Source organism: Myotis nattereri, assembly GCF_964212035.1.
Source record: "Myotis nattereri genome assembly, chromosome: 13".
In the NCBI taxonomy this organism is placed as follows: Eukaryota; Metazoa; Chordata; class Mammalia; order Chiroptera; family Vespertilionidae; genus Myotis; species Myotis nattereri.
The window spans coordinates 51,833,651-51,858,681 of NC_138088.1; the positions used below are offsets into that span (position 1 = coordinate 51,833,651).

Sequence of the window (25,031 nt, forward strand, 5' to 3'; positions counted from 1 at the left end):
AGAAAGAGAACCAAAGATTCCAACTGGAGACGACAAACATTCCGAGCCCACCTGAGCCTTTCCAGGCACAGACTCCACGTTGGCCCTTAGTCAGCTGGGCTCTGGCTTTGATCACCCACCCCACTCATAGTCATCATGCCTCTGCTGTTTGTTAAACCTCACCCGAGGATACTTTTCCATCGATTTTTAGAGAGAGTAGAAGAGAGGGGGAGAGGCAGAGAGAGAGAAATATCCATGTGAGAGAGACACATCGATTGATTGCCTCCCCCACATGCCCCAACCAGGGCCAGGAATTGAGCCTGTAACCAAGATACTTGCCCTTGACCAGAATCGAACCTGTGACCTTCAGTCTGCAGGCTGACACTCTATCCACTGAGCCAAACTGGCTAGGGTATGCCTCTGTTTTATTGCCTAAAGCCCAGGACCCCACCCAGCACCCCACACACTGTTACAGCTTCTTCAGGACTAGATTCAAGAAGAAAAGTTTTTGCACATTCTGAGTTTGGGACATGGGGTATGGAGGGAAAACTAGGAAATGTAAACTCATTTCAATGTCACCTATTAATGAGATTAGAGTACAGTGACTTCCTGATGCATTAATTCAGAGGGAAAAATTATCATCTCATAATGAAGTGTCTAATAGAATTCAGAATTATGCACGATAAAAGGTCACAAAAACTATACTTATAGAATGGCATATTCCTTCCCGATAACTCTGCATTAAGTACGTGGCAGAGCACAGTTGCTTTCCTCTGCAGGACATAACTGACAGTCTCCGTGATTAACCACACCTTCGCCACCTCACAGATGCCTGGCCATTGCTTCAGTTTTCTTTCTAAAGGGGCTCTTCGCTGAGCATAGTCTCATTGTAATGCTGTTAGTGTTTATAAAACCAATCTGAAGGGAACTCTCTCTAATCAAGGGCTGTGCTTGTTTAATTTCATAGCTATCTGACCACGTTTACAACTACCAGACAGCAAGAGAGGCCACAAATGTTCTTGTAATGGGTCCCCCAAATTTCCTAAACACCAACGCCCCTACATTAGGGTGTAACTTAAAATCACAGGGAGACAAGAAAGTAGGAGGAAGGTGGTGACAGAGAGCAGCTGCCACTCAGTCCCACCCAAGCACTGCCATGCAGGAACTAGGGCCACAGTTCCCTGAGTTTTCCAACTTAAAAAAAAAAAGAATATATAAATTTGTGCTCTCTTACATAAATTTCTATATATTGGTCCAATTTTTTTTAAAACACTCTGTGGCCAAATACATCTCAGCAGCCCAGATTTGGCTCGTGAGCTCCATTTTGAACTTACCTCTGCTTATTTCTAATCCAGTCTAATTCCATTCTATTCCAAGACTTCCAAAGGTGAGCTGGCTATATTACAGGTGCTTGGTTTGAGTCAGCCTTATACAGGTGAATGTCATAGCAAATCATGTTATAATGGGAGTACACGTTGTAGGAATCTACCTTGGTTTGCTTGTGCTATTACCCATGATTTCTATAATTCAACTGTAAGAGCACACACTCGAATTTTAATGAAATGCTCTCAGTCCTCACATTCCCCAGGTAATGTATGCAGCCAAAAACAAAAAGAAGTCATTTTGGTAGTCAAGTTTAACCTTGGGTTTCATTAAGGTGAAGTGAGCAAGTCAACCCAACCAAGTTCCCTCAGAAAAAGAGAAGCAAAGTTTAAGTCCTTTATATTTCTCTACCGCCCATCCCTTGCTTTATTACATGTTTGAAAGCCCCTTTCATCCATTAAACTATCATTTGCCAATGATTATCCTCCATTGTCCTGCAAACTGTGTCAGACACTAGAGATACCCACCACAGCCAACACTGCTCCTACTCTGAGCAAAAGACAGAGTGACATAAAGACCTACCTACCAATAGCAAAACCCACGTCAACTACTGATCCCAAAGGAATGTGCAGGAAAGTAGCACTGACCGTTTACTAAATATTTGTTGAAATATTTGTTAAGTTATTGACTGATTTTTGATAACCTTTGCTGACAAGTAACTGTGATATCAACTCAATTCTAAACCACCTTAAGTACTTTTTAAGATAAGACATGACTTTTGTCTTTTTTTCTTCGTACTTTTCTGTATTTTCTAAATTTTCTTTAATAAAGATATAGTAAAATTCTTATAAGTAAAAAACAGTAAATTTAATTAATTATGCATATTTTATTTTGTGCCAGCCAAACTATAAATAAAATCACTGATGTAATAATTGAGTTATATATTATTCCACACATATATTTCCCAAGTGCTCCTAAGAAAAAAATTGAGTTACCATTACCACTTTCTCACAACTTACAGCCACTTTATCTTATTTCCTCCAGTCCTTAAACATAGCACACTCCTAAACTTAAAAAAAAAAGGTCATCATTGCTAAGAACAATTACTGAATGTGCCCAGCAGTGGACACAGTCCACCAAATTCCAACAGGAGAAATTCAACCTCAGGTTATTTTCAACACAAAACTAGAGTTGTCCTCACCTTATATTGAAAAGCTAAGAGTTCCCTTAGCCCTGGCCAGGTAGTTCAGTTGGTTAGCACATCATCCTGATATGCCAAGGTTGTGGGTTTGATCAGGGCACAAATGGATGTCTCTCTCTCTCTCTCTCTCTCTCTCTCTCTCTCTCTCTCTCTCTTTCTCTTTCTCTCTCCCTCCTTCCCTTCTCTCAAATAAATAAAATAAAATAAGAACTAAGAGTTTCCAAACATGCATAAATGGACTTCCTAGTGAAAAAGAGTGCCCCTTTCTCAATCCCTCTTCCATTTCCTATGTATCTTGTTTCTTTCCATCTTACTGCCTAAGAATCACTCCACAGGAGAGAAGCGACAAGAAAGAGCAGAGAGGGCTATTGGAAGAGGACTTACATCTTTCAAGGGAACCAGCTTCATGACTGTTTGATAGGAAGGCGTGAGAGTGGCTGGGTAGTTGTAGTCGACAACATCGTGTTTGTAATCCTCTTTGTAGGCAATCTGAAACACAACGAAAAGAACAAGAAAAGAGAAATTAGCCTCTACTTTTTTTTGTTTACCTTGTTTGAATGTCATAGGAAGTATTTTAAAAGGTAACCAGAGGGGAAATAAAAAAGTAACAAGAAACAAAATTAATTCAGTTTCATCACCTCCAAGGAAAATTGTTATGCTCACACTTTTGCTTTCAATTAATTTGAATTCTTCCTCTTAATTAATCCAAAATTCATTAACTTCCATCTGTAGCACGTTTATTTTATCTTATTAAATATGGAGCCCCTTGTAATTTTTGTTAATAAGAAGTATTTGTGCATGAATATACAATGGAAGAGCTTCTTCCAGAAAATAAATGAAAAGTCAAGAATCTTCAGAGTGCTTTCAATTTTTTTTCCCCTAAAGATCAAATTTGACATTCTCAAGCAGAGGACATTTGACATTTCTATGTTTTAATAATGAAATTGGTAAGATTTACAACTTGGCATTTGCAAACCTATGAACTGAATTGACAAAGCCAAAGACAGATTAATAGATTTCAGGCTATGATGAAACAGGGACCTGATCTATTTTGAAGACCAGTGCCTTCAATGAACAGAAGGTCTCCAATGAACATCACGATGGAATAAATGAATGAACCAATCAACCAAGCACCCAACCAACAAATTTCATAGCAGGAATTTCAAATAAAAATTATGCTCGTCCATTTCTCTTTATCTCTCAGAAATTGAAAGTTTTTTTCTCACACTGGATCAGTTACAATGGATCTGACTACTCTTCAAACCAGAGAAAGCTGAGATAAGTAAATTGAAGCTATTGATCAATGTCAAGGATTTTTACCTAGCCTTGGTTGTATCGGTTCATGTTTAGGAACTCCTATGGGTCAGCCTTTACACAATAGAAAACTGATTTTTCCAAAGGGAGGCTGAAAAGAATTGGCTGAATTCTTTATGCCCCACCTCTTTCTACTCCAACTGATCCCCAGGACTGCCAGGCCCCTCACACAAGAACTCACGTTGCTTGCCAGACTTCCGACTTTCATCGCATGGAGAGTCCGTCTGTCCATACCAACTCCTTCATAGTGGCCTCTCATGTGGTTCTGGTAGTTTTCTTTATATTTATTCTACAGGGGACCACAAAACTTTCAACAAAAGCATTCTCTTCCGAACATGTTCAAAATTAACTACTCCTCTTAATGGACTAAATTGAAAATATAAATGACTAAAGACAACCCATTTAAGTAGTCAGTGTTTCACTGAATAACAAGACACACCTTTTAAAAAAAATAATCAACTGAAGTTTCAAGCAAGGACAAGAAGTTGGAATGGGGCAAGCACACAGCAGGCAAAACAAAACAAACAAAAAAAAACAACAACATAAAATCTGATGGGCACAGCCAGCACAAAACATACCTGACTTTTAAAAAATGTTTTCAATTGTGTATATACCAGATCTTTTTCAATGTGCAAACCTACTATGAGAGCAGGAGCTCTCTACTGGGCAAGCCCTGATTGTGTGTGAAACCCCATGCTGGGGAATAGTATAATCACTGTAGGCTACTACCTCCATTTCTAAATAGATGAAGAATAAAACTTGAGCTCTGCCAAATTCTATGAACATTTCATCACAGATTGGTCACTACCACAACCAGGTGAAATAATATTGTGCCCCAAATGCAGCTTACCAAATAATGAGAACCAAAACGGGATAAGCAGCCATAAATAGGAAAATTTGGGTAGCATCTAACGAAGCCACATTAACATGACCTGCCCTGGGAGGCCATTGAGTTATTAGGCACTGAGAGTATTTAAACAGAATAATGTTACTATATATCAAGACAGGATTCTACTTATCTCAGTTGATCTCACTCTATGAGGACAGGAATTATCATCATCCCCATTTTCCAATGGGCAAAGTAGCTGGAGAGCTTAAACAATTTGCCCAAAGTTGGCCACTTGGCTAATTGTGAAACCACATCTGTCAGCTCCAAAGCTGGTGCTCTTCCCCACTAATTGATGAAAAATAAATTCCTCACTGAGCTTTACAAAGTCCTGAGTGACTTTAAATTCTACGAGGATGCACAACTAAACAGAAGGAAAGTCACATAATCTGGTGTAGATTATGTTCCCCAGGATACATCTCCAGACCTTCTCTGAGAATTTCCAAATTTGCAAATGCCACTCCAGCATATACTGCTTATCTGTAACCGGGGGAAATAACATCTGGCTCCCCAGGTGACTCTGCTGGTCCAACGAGAGCAGGTATTAACACCTTGCTGACCGGTCAGGAGATAACGCGTGTCTGTATTTACATTAAGTGATTTTAAGCTTTAGAGTTTTAAAATGACTTAAATTAATGTAAATGCAGACACGCGTTATCTCCTGACCGGTCAGCCAGGTGTTAAGTTAAGAAGCACAAATTTGCATTGGGAGAGGATGTTGCATGCTCTGCTCCCCAGCATTCACCTCTAGGTAGCGGATACTGCCATACAGGAAGGATGCAAGAGGACAGGCAGGCACTGCCCTGAGCACTCAAAGTCAAGTGTGCATCGGGAGGTGTAAAAGAATTTAACACTACATCAACCAGTCCCAGCAATCTTAATCAGACCTGTTAGGTATCTGTGCTTAAAAGGCCATGCTTTTCCAAGACACATAAATACATTCACATAGACTGTCTCTTAGGAGACCCAGAAATGCTTAGGCATTAAAAACTCACATCACTGGTGAATTTTGAGATCTTGCTCACGTTCCTGAATTGAGGTGTTTCACAGTAGTTGATACTGTGACCTTTACTACTTTCGTGATCCTTCTTATACTCCACCTTAGAAACCAAAACACCACTTGCACAATAGAACCAAACCCGAAGTCACTCTTGAATATGTCACCAGGACTTTACCAGGATATTTTTAGAAAACTTTCATCCCAAGATTTAAAAATACCAGGCCCAGCATACTCTGAAGTTAATAGTACAGATTTTCCTTTCAAGGAATAAATAAGTGACAATCAATTTGGTTCTAAACATTAAAAATATACCATCTCTTTCAAGAATAAATACTATAAGATTTCATACCACTTAAAAATGGCAGAACTGGTTTTGGGAATCAAGACAGTGGTTACTACAGGGGACGGGTGTCTGCAGGGATAGACAGAGAGGGGGGTGTCTGGACTTTGGTTATGTTCTGTTTTTTGATCTGGGCACTAGTTATGCAGATGTGTCCACTGGTGAGGATCCTTCCTGTTACACTTGATATATGCACTTCTTTGTATGCATGCATCAATAAAAGATAACCTAAAAAGTTACTTTTCAAAGGCATAGAATAAATACGACCATAGATGCACAGAGTGTCTTCTCATTTTAAATGGGTTGGCTAGCTGAGCTCCCCTGGGTAGCTGGGTGTCAAATGTGAAGCTGCAGTTATTAAATAGACTCCAGGTCACAGGAGGAAGAGCGGAGGGTGACTGCCACTAATAGAGGCATGGCTGGTTTATCTCACTTGATAAACATAAGGGCAAAAAGAAACCAAAGCTCCCTTGCGACCTCTTACCAAAGGCAACACAGTTTGTTATCCCATTTTATTAAACACTAGAGCAGTGATGGCGAACCTATGACACGCGCCTCAGAGGTGACACGCGAACTCATTTTTTTGGTCGATTTTTCTTTGTTAAATGGCATTTAAATATATAAAATAAATATCAAAAATATAAGTCTTTGTTTTATTATGGTTGCAAATATCAAAAAAATTCTCTATGTGACACGGCACCAGAGTTAAGTTAGGGTTTTTCAAAATGCTGACACGCCGAGCTCAAAAGGTTCGCCATCACTGCACTAGAGGCTCGGTGCATGAAATTCGTGCACTCAGGAGGGTTCCTCAGCCCAGCCTGAGCCCTTTCACAGTCCAGGAGCCCTTGGGGGATGTCCGACTGATGGCTTAGGCCTGCTGGCAGTCAGACATCCTTAAGGCAGCTGTGGAAGTGGGAGAGGCTCCCGCCACCACCACTGCGCTCACCAGCCATGAGCCCAGCTTCTGGCTGAGTGGCACTCCCCCTAGGGGAGCACACTGACCACCGAGGGCAGCTCCTGTGCTGAGCATCTGCCCCCTGGTGGTCAGTGTGCATCAGAGTGGTCGTTCTGCCATTTAGTTGATTTGCATATTAGCCTTTTATTATATAGGATAGGGTGGCAATACGCCTTCTAAGGTATGCAAGATGCTCACAATAGGATATAAAGTAAAAAAGTACAGCTGAATTCTAATTCTGAAACTGTATGTTCTTACATTCATGTACTTGTTTATAAAATATTCACACAGAAAAAGCTCAAAATGGTAACTGTTGTTCCTGGGTGGCAGGACCATGCTGCCAGCCTTCTAGTTCCAGATCTGTCCCTGAAAGTATCTTTGAACCAGAACGAGACACTTTACTTTTCCAGGCCTATGACAAAGGGAGGGCCTGCAGGCTGTAAAGGTCCCACCCAGATCTAATGCCCTGTGACCAGGCGTGGCTCAGTGGTTGAGCATCGACCTATGAACCAGGAGGTCATGCTTCAATTCTTGGTCAGGGTCAGGGCACATGCCCAAGTTGCAGACACCAATTAATGACTATCTCTCATCATTGATTTTTCTCTCTCTTTCTCTCCCTCTCCCTTCCTCTCTGAGATCAATAAAATATTTTAAAAAGAAAAAAAAAAAGAGCAAGGTTCAGCAAACATTCACAAAGCATTCTTCCCTTTTATGACCTGTTGCCAACTCAAATGCCTTTAGGGTCCAAATAGGTAATGCAAATAAGACTCTGGGGCTTGAAAAGGACATGGAGAACTAGAGGGGAGATTTCCTTGGAAAAGTCCTAACAGTTCTAAATAGCTTAATCACTGGGTAGGACCAACAAAACACACCCTCTGGCAGCCAGTTCAGCCTCTAAGATAAAGGTGATTCATGTAGTACCCACAATTTTCTTGGGAATTTGACTACAATGATGAGAGAATGGGAGAGGTTCCAGTTCAAGCCACTTCCTGTCCGTTGATTCCCACTCTATAAGGATGACGCATATTTCTAAAGGTTAGCTCACCTGATATTCTGGCAACTAGAAATCTATTGCCTGGAAGCTCTGAATAGCTCAGCCCTGTAAGAATTCAGGGAGAAGCTTTTGAGCCATCAGAAATTAAATTTCTTATTTAATGAATTGGGTTTGTTCTAGGCTCGCCTGTGAATTGCTTTCACTGCACGTCCGTTCTTTGGGAACTGGCAGCCCAGGTGTAGTGCGTGTGGCTTTACATGGAATTTGTCCTTTCACTGCCTTTATGGGGGTTAAAGGAAGTCACAGCAAGCAGTAGCGACTGTCCCCCATACGCACCTCGCTCACAAGCTTGTTCACGCTCTGAGCCCGCTTCAGAACCAGGTTGTCCTGGGCCGGGAGGGAGTGGTAATGAGCAGCACCTTTCATCCTGTTGAAGTCCTGCCTGTATTTTATCTGGAAGACACACACAAAGAGGGCCCAGAGGTGCTGTCTTCGTGCTCCATGGCAGAACTTACCCTCAAATGACACCACACTTACTGCCAACATTCACTTCACAGAATTTCCTGAAGGACAAATATCGTATCATATGGGTTTTTTTCTCTCCATACAACCCACATCCCACTCAGTCCCTTTCATATTAAAATGTTATTGGCTCGGGTCACTTTTATTTGGTGCACTGTCAGTACATCTTTACGCAGCGGTTCTCAACCTGTGGGTCGCGACCCCTTTGGCGGTCGAATGACCCTTTCATAGGGGTCACCTAAGACCATCCTGCAGATCAGATATTTACATTACGATTCATAACAGTAGCAACATTACAGTTATGAAGTAGCAACGAAAATAATTTTATGGTTGGGTCACAACGTGAGGAACTGTATTTAAAGGGCCAGAAGGCTGAGAACCACTGTCTTTATGGAAAGTGGCTCATTTTCACACCGTAGAAATACTCTATAAATTTTCTGTCTGTGTAATGTAATTGTAAACTGAAATAAACAGGATCACGTTTGTAAATAAGGTGAATAAGAAAAAAAAAAGAATTTCACTACAAAAAAGCTACTGGCCCTTTTCACACTTCGCACTCTAATTCTGCATAAAAAAAGGTGTAGTCCCAAACCCGGTCTGCCATAGGTTTCAACATCATTTCTCATCTTGTCTGCTGAGAAGGGGCAGAGAGATGAATGTGTCTTTCTATTTCCCCTTGGGGTGCAAGTGTATTGCTCTGGGTAAACAGGTTTAATAACTGAATAGTAACCGAGTAATTGAGAAGGGCAAAGGGTTGTGAACTGAATGCCTGGCTTCCAATTATACACCAAGTTCAAGTTGGTGTCTTAGTTCCACAGTGTGTGTCACTTTACCAAGTTTAATTATAGCCTGTCTCTCAAGGACCGGCAGCTGGCCAACCTTCTGCAAATAAAAATCATTTTATCACCTGGGTTACACCCAGTCTGATAATCATATGACTTTTCTAATCAGCTATCAAAAGTGCTTGATTGGGGGTGAGGGCATGAGTCGGGGGGTGATGGGGGATAAGGACACATATGTAATGCCTTAATCAATAAAGAAATTAAAAGTGAAAAACAAAAGACTGAAAGAAACAAATCTACTAATCTCAAATCAGAAATTCTTGCATTTGTGTGCCCCTGGCCAACTTGGGAGAAAAATGAGTATTCTACATTGTCTGAGGAAGAACCATTTCTTTAAATAAAAAGGAAATTTTGAAAAAAATACCACACTCCAGGGAATAAGATAAAACAATGAATACAAATAAATAATTCTTAAAAGTAAAGTATTTAAAAAAAATGCTCGATTTCTAGATGGGTTATTTTGCAAAGAGTGTCCTAGCTCCAGCGTACCTGCCTGGGCCAGCATTTGCACTGGCTTCAGCTGACCTACAGTGAGGTATGCCATTTTGTCCATATCAATCTCTTTTGAAGCAGATACATGGGACCAAACAGTCTGAACAAAAGCAATGGATGCCAGAAATCTGGATAGAAACTGCGGACTAGCATTCTACTTTGGCTCGGCTCTAATAAACGTATCCGTGTGTAGGTTTCAGCAAGCACCGCCTTCAGTCTCACTTCTCTGCTTCTGTGGACCTGCGGTCGTCCCAATGTGGTACTTACGTCACTCGCGAGTGCGTGGGCTTTCTTGGCGTTCTGATAAGCTGGGGTGATCATGGCGGGGAAGCTGCCCTTCCCTCGGTGCTCCTCATAGTCCTCCACGTAACCCTGCTGAGTTGATCAAAACCTTCCATCAGTAACGTTCCCCTCCCTGCATGGGTGGGAAGTGAGCAGTGATCTTTCCTAGAGCCTGTTCCCCCTGAGGCCCGTCCACACTGGACATTCCAGTGATCCTCCCAGGAGTGGTGCCACATGGGGGTTTAGGCAGCAGACTGTGGAGTCAGCGCCACTTCCTGGGGCCCAGTACCCAGTCAGCGCTAAGTAAACCGTGGCCATTCTCATTATCATCATAGTCATTTTCACCAGATAAATCACGACACTCTCCCAGCCTCCCAGGCCCATGGATAATGGAGAATTCCTTTCTGAGTGGATGCCAGGAAAGCCCTCATGTCTTCCAGTCCTCCTGAATGCTACCTTTCTCAGGCCCACATTTAGAACAAAATCATTTTCGCCAAATACTGTACGGATTTTTTAAAAGTTGTCCTGAGCCTTCTTAACAACATATTTAAAACATGAAATCAATAAAAAAAAAATGTATTTCCACTGAGTTTAAAGCACTCGGAGACCATTTAACTAACTTATTATGGAATTTCATAAAATGGCCTTTTTAATTCAAGATGAAGTATTTTTGCTCAGGCAGACATTTGCAATGGAGTCACAAACTATCTTCACATGATTGTATCCGCACATGGGCAACCTGTTTCTCTGAAGAAGAGAAATAAGCTATTTGTTATCTTTTATAAATTATGTTGAATGCTTCATTTATGTTGTAGAGTCTACCTACTGCCAACATTTCACACAACTGCCCAATTAAGAAAAAAATATTAACTAAGCTCAGTGAATGTACTCTTCCAGTACACACAGTTGGTCTTCCAATGTTCTTTACTTACAACCATGAAAAAAATAATGTTTTCTTTCTCCCCTGCGACACCCGTCTAGTACCAGAAAACAGACAGGGATGTGCAAATAAAAAGTAGCTTGTAATTGTCACCTCAACCTTTTCACAGCCTATCAAGTATAGTTCATTTAAGAAGTAAAACTGGGAAAAAGGTTTGCATTCTCTGGAATGCTGCTTTATCCAGCAACCCAGATAAGAAACTCCACTTGCTAAGAAAATGAGCCCTGCTGCTCGGTGAATTGCTAAATATTTTTCAAGACACGTATTTTGATCCTCTTTGTGTTTATTCAATAGTGGGTTAAAAGTAGCCAGTCCTGCCCTGGCTGGTGTGGCTCAGTTGGTTGGGTATCATCCCATGCACCAAAAGGTTGCCGGTTCAATTCCCAGTCAGGGCACATGCCTGGGTTGTAGGCTCAATCCCTGGTAGGGGGCATGCAGGAGGTAGCCGATCACATCGATATTTCTCTCTCTCTCCCTCTCCCTTCCTCTCTCTCTCAAAATAAGTTTAAAAAAATTTTTTTAAGTAGCCAGTCTTAGTCCATGAGACTGTTCTTCAGGGAATAGATGAGAATGCTGTATTCTTGGCAAACCACCATCTTGATAAAGGTCCTTTATTTTTTTAAAAAAGGGTGGGGCGGAATGCTTGGAATCTGTTTTCCTAAGTGGTTCAAGATGGCCCCTATGTAATTGTTTGCCCCCGACTTTCTGGCTTGGAAAGTCCACCTTTCATCAATAGGGCAAAGATAAGCCACAGCCCAACCTCCGATGAAATGGCCATGGGCTGTGTCACAGGCTACATAACTGACCATCACAAAGGGCTGTTCTCCCAGAGAGTCCTTTTATCACATACCTGACCACACTGGTCCACATAGTCCTTCGTCAATGTGCCCTCGGCTGCTGTGGCTGAACCAGCCATTCCCTTCATTTCTCTTTGATATTGTTGGTGGTACCTCACCTGTTTGAATGGAAAGGACAAACCCGGTGAATACAGCCTCCTATGCACAGAGGCCAGAAGTGTAAAACTAAATGACTGTGAAATGTTTTTATGTTTGGGTCCCGGGAGTGTTCTTGGACATAAAGTGCCAGATTGTAGTGAAATTGATTGACAACCATGAAGAAAAGCTACTTCTTGGATCCACAGCCCATGCAACAGGAGACAGGAGGTTGGACTTGTCGGGCCCAGGTAACTTCCGGTTTCCTCCCCTAACAGGACACCATTGCTGGGGACACTCACATCACTCGCCAGCTCATTGGCCCTTTTGGCTATCTGATAAGCAGGTGTGATCATAGCAGGAAAACTGCCTTTGCCTCTCTGCTGTTCATAGTCCTCAGTGTAGACCACCTGGAAAATGAAAACAAACTTTGAATCGCATGTCACCATCCTGCTATCTACCAGGCAATCGGGTGGGAAGCCTTGCTAAGGGCTCCTGGAACACCCTGCAATCCCCTATTCACAGCTGTTAGGTCACAGCTGTTAGAGCTGGATGGGCCCTGCACATCCTATTTACCTTCTTATTCCCAATACTTGGCACAGTGCCTGGCACGTGAAACTCAATGTAGAATTCAACACGTGTGTGTGCAGCACCTGGTGTGGGCCAGGTGAAGGGCTGGGCAGAGGAATATGGCTTCCGCCTTTGAGGAGCCGCCAGTCAAGTCTGGGAGACAAGAGAGGCTTCTCAACCGAAGGCAAATAGAAGCCACTTTTTCAGCTGAACTTCAACTTGTTTTAAGCTTCCCACTCAGAACAATAGTAATTCTTGGTCTTATCCTATGGAGCAACTAGACTATGAAAAGTGGTAGAAATTCTTTAGAAGTTGTGGTCTATAATTTTCAGTGACAAGGAGAGAATATAAAATGAATTCTTTCAGATTCATCAGATACTGTTACTATTCTCAAGTTTTCTCTCTAAACATGAGTTTTCACAAGGTCTATAGTAGGGAGCTGACTTATCTGACCTGACCATACTTGACCTTAGGAAGTTCTCCTATTCCCTATGTGGGACTGACATGCCTTCCACATTCCCCCTCCCTCCTTCTCCAAATAAGGAAAGAATGGGGGGTCATAAGTGAGAATCACTGAGTCTCCGCCTTCATCATTTCTTACATCACTTTGAAGCTGTCCCCCAGCCCTGGCCCGTAGCAGCTCAGGAGTATCCGCCACTGTGGTGAACCTGGAGACTCGCTCATCGTGCCCTCTCTTGTATTCCACCTGAGGAGACAGTATAGGGTCAAAGTCATACTTACTGGCCTTTGTGAAAACCTCTCCTTGGAGCTCTCCAGAAGCTACACCTTGGGGCTATTGTGAACACACACCTGGGGTGAGTCTCCACTTCAAAAAGCAATGATGCTAATAGGAAAAGTCTAAGAGGGTACCAGGCACTGCTCAACATTAACAAATGCTAACTCACTTCATCACCCTATTTTGCATAGAAGTAGCTGAGACATAGAGAGGTTAAGTAATTTGCTCACAGCCAGCGAGAGAGCCAGGATTCAAATTCTAAAGTCTTAACTAGCAAGCTATGCTGTTCTTCAGGAGGGTCTGCTATCTGCTTAAGAAGAACCAGTGTCCTTCATGCTCAAGGGACCTCAAGAACTTATTTGGCCCAGTTTTGGGGTGAGATGCATGGTCTTCTCTCCATGTGATGGATGCGGCCCAATCATGGCACAGAGGATAACCGATAGGGGAGAGACAAGAACACAGTTTTCTCCACATACCACCACACTAATGGTGCCTTCTGTCCAAAAGCACTGTCTCATTGAATTTTATCTGACCCCTGGGGGTACACTAATAACAAACATTAGCATAATTAATAGTGACTAAGCACGAACACACTCACTTGGCTGGCCAGCTGGCTGGCTCTCTTGGCCCTTTGATAAGCAGGCGTGATCATGGCTGGGAAGCTCCCCTTACCCCGCGGCTGCTCATAGTCTTCTGTGTACTCCTGCTGGTCAGAACCAAGGTCAGCATGAGAACCTACTATACGATTTCGGATGAGAGCTAATAAAATAGCAATTAGCAAGCACCATCAGAACCAATGCCACTGGATGTGTAAGATACCTGGAAAATAATTCAGCCACCTGGAATGAATCCAAAAATGTTATTCACATTTTGGAAACTATTATTCACAAGTGAATCACACCTTCAAATAATATTCCCCAGGTAAAAAAAAAAAAAAGCTTCCCCCTTCCATGTTGACATCATATTATGTGGAACCTGACACACCTCAATCCGTATTTCTTTGACTCAAAGGCATGTATGATAATAAATCCATTAATATGCAGGAGCCTGGCCTTAACTTGTCCACTAGAGATAGTTCTACAGCAAGCATGCCAAACTCAAAGGCTAACACTGGCCAAATGAACAAGGTGGAAGTTGATGTGGGCCGCAATGAACAAAAGCTTCAATTTTCATAGAAATGTAGGTTTATTTTGATAGAGATGTGCTGAATATGAAGGGCTGAAATAAATGAGTCATCGTTAACGTAAAATAATAGAGCATTTTAATAAAAATTCGTATTTTTTCTTGAACATTAACTTACCAGACACTGAATAACTGCACAAATTAATAAGTGTAACGCAAATAAAACTGGTTTTTTTTGTTCTCCAAAAGCGAAATATGTCCTGTTGCACACACCAAACAAGTCAGTACAAAACTAAAGATGTGGCAATTGGCTGCTAAAATATTCACTGCTAGTATTAGTGGAGAGAAATGGTGCACTTACTTGCACGTAAGGTGTATGAGGAAAATGAATGCAACACGATTATAGTAATCAGTCACTAGCAAATGTTGTCATTTGTTATTAATAATTATGTATAACAGGATATTATAAAAATTAAGTTACAAAATTTTTATTAAAGCGTTTCTTACATACTGTTATATTGGCTGGGCCGCAAGAATATTTGTTGTGGGCCGCATGTGGCCTGCGGGCCTGGAGTTTGACATGCTTATAACAGCATTGGGAGTACAATGTTAGTTATTTTTTCCTCTTTGCTTTTTTTAGTATCTCTACTGATTAGTTTTCCTAATAAGACACATAAATTTAGCAGTGTGTTTCTATTGTTTCCTTTCCATTTGCTAAAGGAAAAGTCACTGAAGACTACCCATATTTCCCGAAGTGATTTCTTCAAAGGGCAGGTGCCCCGGGTGTGTGGGGAGGACGGGAAGGGATTCTGTGCAAATTGTTAAGTATTTCTACCATCTGGGCTACCAATGCCTTTTTCACATGAAAACCTGCTAAAGTGAGGACTCTCTTACAGTGCTGGCTGTCAGAAACCTAAGCCGGGCCCTCAGGGCTGTTCCTTCTGGAGGCTCTAGGGGAGAACCTGTTTCCTGGCCTTTTCCCGCTTCCAGAGGCTGCCAGCATTCTTGGCTTCTGGCTCCAAAGGGCCCTGACCTCTGCTTCTGTTGTCACGTCACCTCTTCTCTGACTCTGACCCTCCTGCCTCCCTCCTTATAAGGACCCAATTGATTACCCTGCGGCCACCCTAATAATCCAGGATAATGTTCCCATCTCAAAATCCTTAGGTTATTGACATCCGCAAAGTCCCTCTGGACATGTAACATATGCACAGGTTCCAGTTGTTAGGACGTGGGGATCTTTGGGGAGGGGCCAGTACTCCGTCCACCACACTTTAAAATAAAGGAACATTCAAATGAATGGCTAAAATAATTTCTAAAGCCCTTACCTCACCAAGAGACTTTCGAGCCTCAACCATCCTTACGATTTCAGGGTCTGGCAGAGCTCCTGGGCACCAAGCATTCCCTTCCCCATATCCAGTCCAATAGGGTCTCTAAAAAGGAAACACACAAATGCATACAAACACCCCCTATGTGCATTTGGTAGGTAGGATTCCCCCTACCAACCCCACCCTCCCTGCAATGCTCACAACACATCGTCAGTATCAGAGAGAAGTTCCCTAAAAACTACACTCTCCTATTGGCATATGGCAGGTCTCAGCTAAGCAAAATGTTCATTTTTTTCAAACTAAAAAAATAACCTACTGTCCTAAGCCAGTGTTTGGCGAACTGCAGCTCACGAGCCACATGCGGCTCTTTGGCCCCTTGAGTGTGGCTCTTCCACAAAATACCAACTTCTGCGCATGGGCCATGAAGTTTAAATCGCACTGTACATGCACGCCCACACGTGGTATTTTGTGGAAGAGCCACACTCAAGGGGCCAAAGAGCCACATGTGGCTCGCAAGCCACAGTTTGCCAACCACTGTCCTTAGCAATTGACTTTCTGCGATTCACTTACATCATAGAAGAGTTCTAAAGGTAATTGGACAGTTGGATTTACAAACTGGGTAAGAGAAGCCTCACTGAATTTTCTAGCAGTAATAATGAGAATGCATTTCATTTGCACAGGGTGTCATCGTTTCCTGTTTCCAAACCCATTCGTAACTCACCTCATTCACCAATGGTCGCCCATGAGATGTGGTCGCCCCATCCTTGGATTCCATGTCCCACTGAAACACCGATTTAAACCTTCCACCATCGTCTGGCTCATCAACCTACCAATGAAGATGTTGTCAGTAACGTTTTCATCAGAAAAAAAAGAAAAAAGAAATAATCTACAGCTGAATTGGGAGGATTTTCCTAAGTCTCAACTGCACAGCATCACTGCACCACAACACACTGTGCTGTCAGGCTCCTCGTGGTTTCAGCTGTTCCACCAGATGGGCAGCATGCATAGAGCACCTGCTGTGTGCAAAGCTCACTTCAGTGGTGCAATTACAAGGACTTAAAGTCTCCATGAGCTTATCACACAACGAGAATTCAGGTTAAATGAACCTCAGAAAACACTAGACATGAGAGTAGCAATTCTTAACTTTAGTTTGTGCAACAGTTACCCAGGGAGCTTGTAAAAATGCTGGCTCCCCAGATTCAAGTAGGTGTTCTCTCATGTTTTATAATTTTACCTTTAGCATCTGGATCCATAACACATCTTTAGTTAATCTTTGTGTATAAATGTGAGGTAGGTATCAAGGTTCCTTTTTCTCCATGCAAATATCCAATCCCTCCCTCAACATTTATTTAAAGATCATTGTTGCTACATGGAATGGCAGTGGTGCCTGTGTTGTAATTCGAGTGACCATATATGAGAAGTTCTATTTCCGGACCTTGGATTATATGCTACTGGTCTATTTGTTCTTATGCCATTACGACACTGAGTTAATTACTACTACTTTTGTTGTAAGTCTTGAAATCTGGTAACCTAAGTCCTGCAATTTTGTTTTTCATGATTTCTTGGCCATTCTAGAATTTCTGCATGTTCATATCAATTTTAAAACTAGTTAATAAATTTCATGAATAAAACCTAAGATTTGGGGATTGCATTGAATGTATAGATCAATTTGGGAGTATGACATATCAACAATATCTTTGTGACCATGAAATAGGCAAAGATTTCTTAAAGAAAACATAAAAAGGACTAGCCATAAAAGAAAAAATACGAAGATTTTAGGTCTAATAACATAATTTATGAGGTTTAAAGTGGGGCCCAAAACCCTACAATATTAACAAGCTAAATTTTAAGCCATTGATTTTACAGATGAGAAAGGTCTTGGAAAAGAAGTGAACTCACTAAAATTTTTCAGTGAGGCCCTAACCGGTTTAGCTCAGCAGATAAGAGCGTCGGCCTGCGGACTCAAGGGTCCCAGGTTCAATTCTGGTCAAGGGTATGTACCTTGGTTGCGGGCACATCCCCAGTGGGGAGTGTGCAGGAGGCACCTGATCAATGTTTCTCTCTCATCGATGTTTCTAACTCTCTATCCTTCTCCCTTCCTCTCTGTAAAAATCAATAAAATATATTAAAAAAAATTTTTTTTTCAGTGGGTCGTCAGAGCCAGATGTAGAACCCAGGGATTCTAGTTCCTCATCAAGGCACTTTCCATCATTGACTTTCTAGGCTTGATAATGCAGCTCCAATACGTATATTTTTAAATATATAAATTGAGAGGTTTTACATGCTTTTCCTCTTGGAGTTAGGAAGCTACCATGAGCACTACATAACGAAGGCAGCGTTTCTTATGCTTTGTTGGATGTTCAGCAGCATAGCTGATCTCTGTCCACCAGATGTCCTCCTCCCCGTTGTGATCATCAAAAAAGACATCATCAAATGTCCCCTGGAGAGCCACTGGCTTAAGGAATCATAACCACATCTTTGTGGTCCCCCGCCCACAGCACAAATCCCAGACTGAGTGTCTGTCCCCAGAGACCTTCCACAAGATTCAGGATTATTGTGAGGAAGCAGAAAGAAGTGGGGGGGGGGAGAGGGCTACATGCTACTAGTGGGGTAAGGAAGCTCTAAGGCAGTGATGGTGAACCTTTTGAGCTCGGCGTGTCAGCATTTTGAAAAACCCTAACTTAACTCTGGTGCCATGTCACATATAGAAATTGTTTGATATTTGCAACCATAGTAAAACAAAGATTTATATTTTTGATATTTATTTTATGTATTTAAATGCCATTTAACAAAGAAAAATCAACCAAAAAAATGAGTTCGCGTGTCACCTCTGACACACGTGCCATAGGTTCGCCATCACTGCTCTAAGGGCTAACGTTCATTCTCTGGATAGAAAAGAACCTAGATGTTTCATTCTTCTACAACATCTACCAAACAGGGAATTCTGTCTTAGTAATTACTTACTTATTTTTAAAATAATCATGTAGGTGCCCTTAGACCTCAAGAGATGAAAACAAAATCCTGAAAGAATTAGCCTTCTCAGTAATCTAAGATTGCTTGTGACTTCTTAAGTCTCGTGAATCCTCAGAAACCAATGATAAATGAACAACAATCTGAGCCTCCATTCCCTCTCCAGTAGAATAGAATAACAATAGCATTTAATTTATAGGACTACAATGTACATTAAGTGAATTAAGCAAAAAAAAAAAATGTACAGTAAATGCTATCTAAGCTTGTTAAAAAAACAAGTTGAAAGTAGTGCAAAGTACTTAGCAAAACAGGCAATCTTGACGGTATATATAGCGAGCCACGCGATAAGGCTAAGGCTGATCTAATACACATTTTTTTGAGAGGAGTATGGCCTGAGCAGTCAGGAGTCAGTAGGAAATGAGGTAACATTAGGAAGATTTCTAGAGCACCTTCCATCCAATGTGTAATTTTCTAATTTTAGAAAGCTACTAGCTCTACCCCAAAGAACTTCTTGTGGGGCATGGGGAGGTTGGGGGGAGAAGTTAAATGATTCATCATTTTAATAAATTCAAGTGTTCAATCAACAGCTGGCTATTTGACAAAACTCCACTGCTGGTTTTTTCAAAAGAGGCTGGTTGATCAACGTGGCCTCCTTGTCCACCCAAATATCACTTCTAAATAAAAATATCTTTGACCTACTGCTACCCCAAGGGGAAAGAGAGGCTGCAAATAATCTTAAGCACTACTGAATTAGGAGATATTTGAAATGGTCATACGAGAGCAGGGGTCCTCAAACTTTTTAAACAGGGGGCCAGTTCACTGTCCCTCAGACCGTTGGAGGGCCGGACTACAGTTTTTAAAAAAACTATGAACGAATTCCTATGCACACTGCACATATCTTATTTTGAAGTAAAAAAACAAAATGGGAACAAATACAATATTTGTATTTGCATGTGGCCCGCGGGGACACCTGTACTAGAGGGGTCTGAGGACCCCTGTACTAGAGGTTTTTAATTTGCCTATACCAAAAGAATTATGGGGGAAACAAAGGAAAGGCTTTTGTAACATTTTCTAACTATAAAAACCTTGTTTTATGTATCAGGCTCCTGGTATATACAGGACCTATTGTATAAACTGTCATCAATGTGTCCAAAGCTGGCAGACCAGAGAGATTACTCTGGATACAAGCACCTCAGATATTCAAGCACGATTACCCTGGGCCCCTATACTGTGACAGGACCAATAGCAACATTTGTCACTTACATGCGTGTGTATCTGGAGAAAATGGGCAAGTTCACATTTAGATACATACTTGACAACTTAATAGGCATCTGAGCCAAGAAACTTTCTTTAAAAGCTGTTTTGAAATTCAAAAGTAAGTCACTTACCCCATGGAGGTCTCCTGGAGACTTCCTCCTGTTTACGTTTAATGGAGTCTGATAGACACTCGTGAAAGTGTTGATCTTGGGGTTGTGACTACAAAAAACAGGTGTAAAGCCAAATTAGAAATGTACTTTCTCCAAGATGATTGAGTGACTTATCTCAAAGGCACAGTCGTTTTTAAAAATTAATAAATAGAAAACTTAATAATTCATGATTTTTCCAGACAATAGGTCTTAAAGACAATAAATAAATTTTAAAAAATTCAATATATGTAACTTAAAGACCAAATGTAACTGGAAATGATCACTTAAAAACTTTCTGAACAAATACAAAAGGATTCCGAAATTATTTAAAAGAAAAACTGTTAAAGCTCTATATGCATATACTGTATCATGGCAATTATATTGTTTTGGACAATATTTAATAGTTTGACATGGGGTGATAGAGGGTAGATTTTATCTTTTACTTATAAGAAGAAATATGAAACTTTCAACTTTTTATATACTGCATAAAATCCTGCCTTAGGTTTCATCAGCGATTGTAAGTAAAAACCTTTGAGAAGACATTTCTTGGATTTACCCCTGGGGTGCGTGATTTTGAATCTCTGATTGGCTACTTGTTAAAAAAATAAATAAACAGAACTCAAGAGGTGTTGGGGAGGGCCATCGAACACTTACGCATGACAGTATGGCTTTTTCTGGTGACTCACAAAGTTATTAACCGACAGCATCATCTTGCAAACTTCACAGTGAAAACACGCTTTATGCCATATCTAGAAATCATACAGAAAAGATTTACCAAAATTGCCCTTTTTTTTTTTCAGACTCAGGATTCTTACATATTTCAGGGTTAGAAAAAAAAAAGAGCTTTGGGCATAAAACGGTGATTTAAAAACACGCAGCTACAGTATGTTATATAAATGAGTGACATTTTTTGAGACAATATAGAAGACATAGCTAGAACTGGGTAGAAATGCAAAAGGGTGAGAAATACATCTTTTTTGGGTGGTTCAAAAGAATCCACATGTCCCTACGTGAGAAGATAAATTTCCCACATTTGTGATTCTTGCCAAAGGCCAAGCAACGTCTACTGACCTGATCTAGGCAGCTGATCTTCTCAGCGGGGTACACTCCATAGCCACATCTCGAGCAAGCCTGCACATTCATCCTGACTTCCCAGGGGAGGCGACAGCGGCAGGTGACAGGCAAGGAGTCCAAGGAGAAGCCTCAGTCTAGTCGTTCACGTCTCGCAAATCCCGACCCTTCTTCAACTCTGGGCCACCTTGATTTTTCAGAACCCAGCTTCCACTTTCCTTTGCTGACCTTCGAGTTCGAAGTCAGCAGCTGGACGGCTTTTAAAGCTGCCACTTACTCAGGGGGCTATTTTGGCCACGCGCTCAACACGCATGCGTCTGGGAAACGAGGTAGAGGTATTTCTAGCTGACATGCTTCTCTAAATAGAAAAGTGAACTCACAACAGCATCATGTTTGTGTGGATGGCCAAATCCTGGGGTATGAGTAGGCAGCATGGAGTCGTTTCTCACTAGCTGTGATCATAGCCCAAGAAAAGAACCCCAGGGAAAACGACACACGCTCCCCCGGCGATCAAATTAGAAAGGCTTGCTCTGTGAACAGGGTGACTAAAGCAGAAAGGGCAGCTCCCCAAAATATAGGAAATAAAACAGGACTGATTCACACCACGGTAGGGGTAAAAGCCATATGTGAATCTTAGCTTTATGTATTAAAAATATTGGCAACTGGAAAGTGATTAAAATAAGAACAAATGAGAACGCTCGGTTCTTTGGCCTCTGTATGTTACTGTTCCAAAAAGGCCTGTTTATTTCCTCACCCCCCAGGCCTGAAGTGGGGCAGCTTGAAGGAAAACTTTCTCTCCCTGGCTCTGTGAAGCCCTTCATCGCCCCTAAACGTTACCCCAAAATGGACCTTCTAGAAACAGTTTAGAAAAGATGGCACCTTGCCCAGCTGGAGTGGCTCAGTGGTTGACAGTGGACCCATGAAACAGGAAGTCATGGTTCGATTCCTGGTTAGGGCACATGCCTGGGTTGTGGGCTCGATCCCCAGGATGCATCCAAGCAATGATTCTCTCTCACCACTGATGTTTCTATCTCTCTCTCTCTCCCTCTTCCTTCCTCTCTGAAAATCAATTAAAAATATATATATTTTAAAAAAGAAAAAAAGATGGCACCCAACCTGATATAACCTTACCCTGTTTTAAATTCTACATAGCAGTTGCCACCACCTGACATCTTAAATACTGTGCCTCTACTTTTAAAAATCTATTTCCTTTCATCAAAACAGGATACTTGGTCCTTGTTGTCATTTCCTATCCTGTGCCCAGAACAAGGACTGACATGGAAAAGGTACTCAGTACCTCTTCATGGAATCAATGACATAAACATGACACTCTCACCAAAATGCCTATAGGGGCCAGAGGTGAAGTCATATGTTATGGTAGGAACCTTTCCAAATGGGAGGGCACACACCCCAGACAACTTTTCATGAGTATCCAACATTGCTAATATTCGGATCTTTCCAGAGAAGCCAGATTATACATGAAATTCCCTGTTTTGTAAAACACTGGGAACAAAACAGTACAACAGGGCCATGGGCAGTATTTGGTTGGCAGTCTACCAATTGGCCAAAACGTTCTGAGATTATGATGATGGGGGATCTGCAGGTGGAGGAAAGTCAATAGCACTTCTGTGTTGTGTTGGGAGAGCCAGCAGGGAGGAGGAGGCTGCAAAGCAAGTGAAGAGGATTAGCATCACATACGCTAAGGAGAGGGTGCAGCTGGAGGCTCCCCATAGTAGATAGTGGGGCTCCGCGCGCTATCTCGGGGGGGTGGGGGGGAAAGGGACTCTCAGTAGGGGCTCCGGGCTCAGGAAGGCTCCCATACTGAAATGTGATACATACAGGGCAGCCTGGGCGAACAGGAACAGCAAAGACAAAGAACAAAAGACCTGAAGGCTCCCGGAACGTTCTGCTCTGTGCCGAATCTCTCGAGCCTTACCTCGGAAGTGGGCCGGAAGCCCCAGTGACCACCAAGAAAGAACTCTGTCCCAGACAAGGGGGTGCGGGGGGCGGGGGGTGGGTGGATGAGGAACCACAGTCAATTCATCTCAAGAAAAAGCTACTTTCTCTCTGCCTGTGGTTGTGGTTGCTGGTTCTCCATAGCGGCTACAAGTCCTCGTCACCCTGTGAAAACCAGAAGTGCCAACGTGAAAGATGTTAGATGTGACTTACGCCACCCCTTATGTTTTCAAAAAGGCACTTATTAGATATCAGACACTGTGAGGAGAAAGAACGCCCACCAACTGGAAACGGGACAGTTTAAGGCAGTGGTCGGCAAACTGCGGCTCGGCAAACCGTGGCTCGCGAGCCACATGCGGCTCTTTGGCCCCTTGAGTGTGGCTCTTCCACAAAATACCAACTTCTGCGCATGGGCAGAAGTTTCAATCGCACCGTACGCGCGCACCTGCACCTGGTATTTTGTGGAAGAGCCACACTCAAGGGGCCAAAGAGCCGCATGTGGCTCTCGAGCAGCGGTTTGCCGACCACGGGTTTAAGGAACCAGAGTGAACACTCATTGCTGGGGTAAGGTACACACAGCCCTCACCTTCTCGACAGACATGGCTCGCGGCCCTACCCCCTGCCCCCGTGTCCATCCCACTCTCTCACATCTGGAGCCCCTCCGTCATCGCCGTGATGGTGTCAGGCCATGGGAGCCTTCGCCAAGGAGCACACGAGCTCCATCGGCCGTCAGGATTGGTTCAAACATTTGTCTTAGCCTGGGTTCCCCGGAAAACAGAACCTGAGGCAAGGGCTTAAGTATAAGGACCTTATTCAGAAGTGTCCCGAGGAACAGGAGCAAGGGGCAGGAAATGGAGGGAGAAGAGTCAATATGAGGGTCTGTTCTCAAAGCAGCCACCGCTTGCGATGAAGTGCATTGGCTCGCTTGATCTCCACCTTCCAAGGGGCCAGCTGAGCAACTACGATTCAAGAACATCCACTAGAGCAGTGGTTCTCAACCTTGGCTGCAACCTTGGCTGTTACTAATGTTGTGGCCTCACCCCATAAAAAAGAAACAGAATTTCCGGAGGGTGAGGCCCAGAAATCAGGATTTTAAAAAGATTCCCAGGTGATTCTAATGTGCACCAAGGTTGAGAACCACTGCGCTAGAAAATAGGAAGGATTTCTCTGTTGGCCTCTGTCTCCCATTGGTGGAAGCTCTGTCCCATTGGGAGTTGACTCCCCTACACGTCCATGCCATGTCTGTGTCCACGGAGCCGCAAAGAATTTTCACATAAGTTAATAACTTATAATTATTCCTCTACACTTGCCTGGGACCAGTCCTTCTTAAGCCAAGAAGGTGTCCTTACCTGGTGGGATTTTAGAGACAAGATTCAAGTCTCTGGCCCAGAGGAAAGCAAGCAAACCAGAAGGCAAGGTGAGGTTCTTTCTTGATGTCACACCATGAAAGGTTTCACTCCTTTCACTCAAGGTGTGCATAGTTCTTTAAAAGCAAGGATCTCTACTATGAATAAAACTAATTTCTTCTTAAATAGTTACACCTCAGGGTGACTGAGTTAATCAGCTGCTCCCGAGGAGTGAAAAAGCCACGTGTGTACGTGTGTGTGTGTGTGTGTGAGAGAGAGAGAGAGAGAGAGAGAGAGAGAGAGAGAGAGAGAGAGAGAGATGGGGGTTGTGGGGTTAGGAGTGGAGGGGAATTTGTGAAAGTGCAGTTTCCCAGTTTTGAGTAACACGCTGCTACAAACCCAAAGGCTGACTCGGTAAATACTGCTGAGTGACTGGTGCCAAATCCGGCAGCTAGCTGTGATTTGTGATGCAAAGTTGCTCAGGGAAAAACTGAGTCAGCGACGTACCGCCCACTCGCGAAGACGGC

The 25,031-nt window shown here is 42.5% G+C and overlaps 1 protein-coding gene across 4 annotated transcripts in view; it reads right to left on the reverse strand.

The window, feature by feature from the left end:
- The window catches only part of NRAP (nebulin related anchoring protein), a 64,889-nt gene extending 43,374 nt beyond the window's left edge, over positions 1–21,515 (reverse strand). Inside the window, exons 1-14 of one of the 4 annotated variants that reach the window (XM_081104710.1) lie at positions 21,203–21,515; positions 20,786–20,880; positions 20,114–20,201; positions 16,477–16,581; positions 15,756–15,860; positions 13,907–14,011; positions 13,174–13,278; positions 12,305–12,412; positions 11,921–12,025; positions 10,116–10,220; positions 8,329–8,445; positions 5,699–5,803; positions 3,999–4,106; positions 2,888–2,992 (exon numbers count right to left, since the gene is read on the reverse strand). In XM_081104710.1, coding sequence (XP_080960836.1) covers positions 2,888–2,992; positions 3,999–4,106; positions 5,699–5,803; positions 8,329–8,445; positions 10,116–10,220; positions 11,921–12,025; positions 12,305–12,412; positions 13,174–13,278; positions 13,907–14,011; positions 15,756–15,860; positions 16,477–16,581; positions 20,114–20,201; positions 20,786–20,880; positions 21,203–21,274 — 1,428 coding nt within the window. In that variant the 5' untranslated portion in view covers positions 21,275–21,515. Of the gene's footprint in view, positions 1–2,887; positions 2,993–3,998; positions 4,107–5,698; positions 5,804–8,328; positions 8,446–10,115; positions 10,224–11,920; positions 12,026–12,304; positions 12,413–13,173; positions 13,279–13,906; positions 14,015–15,755; positions 15,861–16,476; positions 16,582–20,113; positions 20,202–20,785; positions 20,881–21,202 lie in introns of all 4 variants that reach the window. The other 3 variants (XM_081104709.1, XM_081104712.1, XM_081104711.1) reach the window with 3 other exon arrangements.
- Between the last annotated feature and the right edge of the window lie 3,516 nt (positions 21,516–25,031).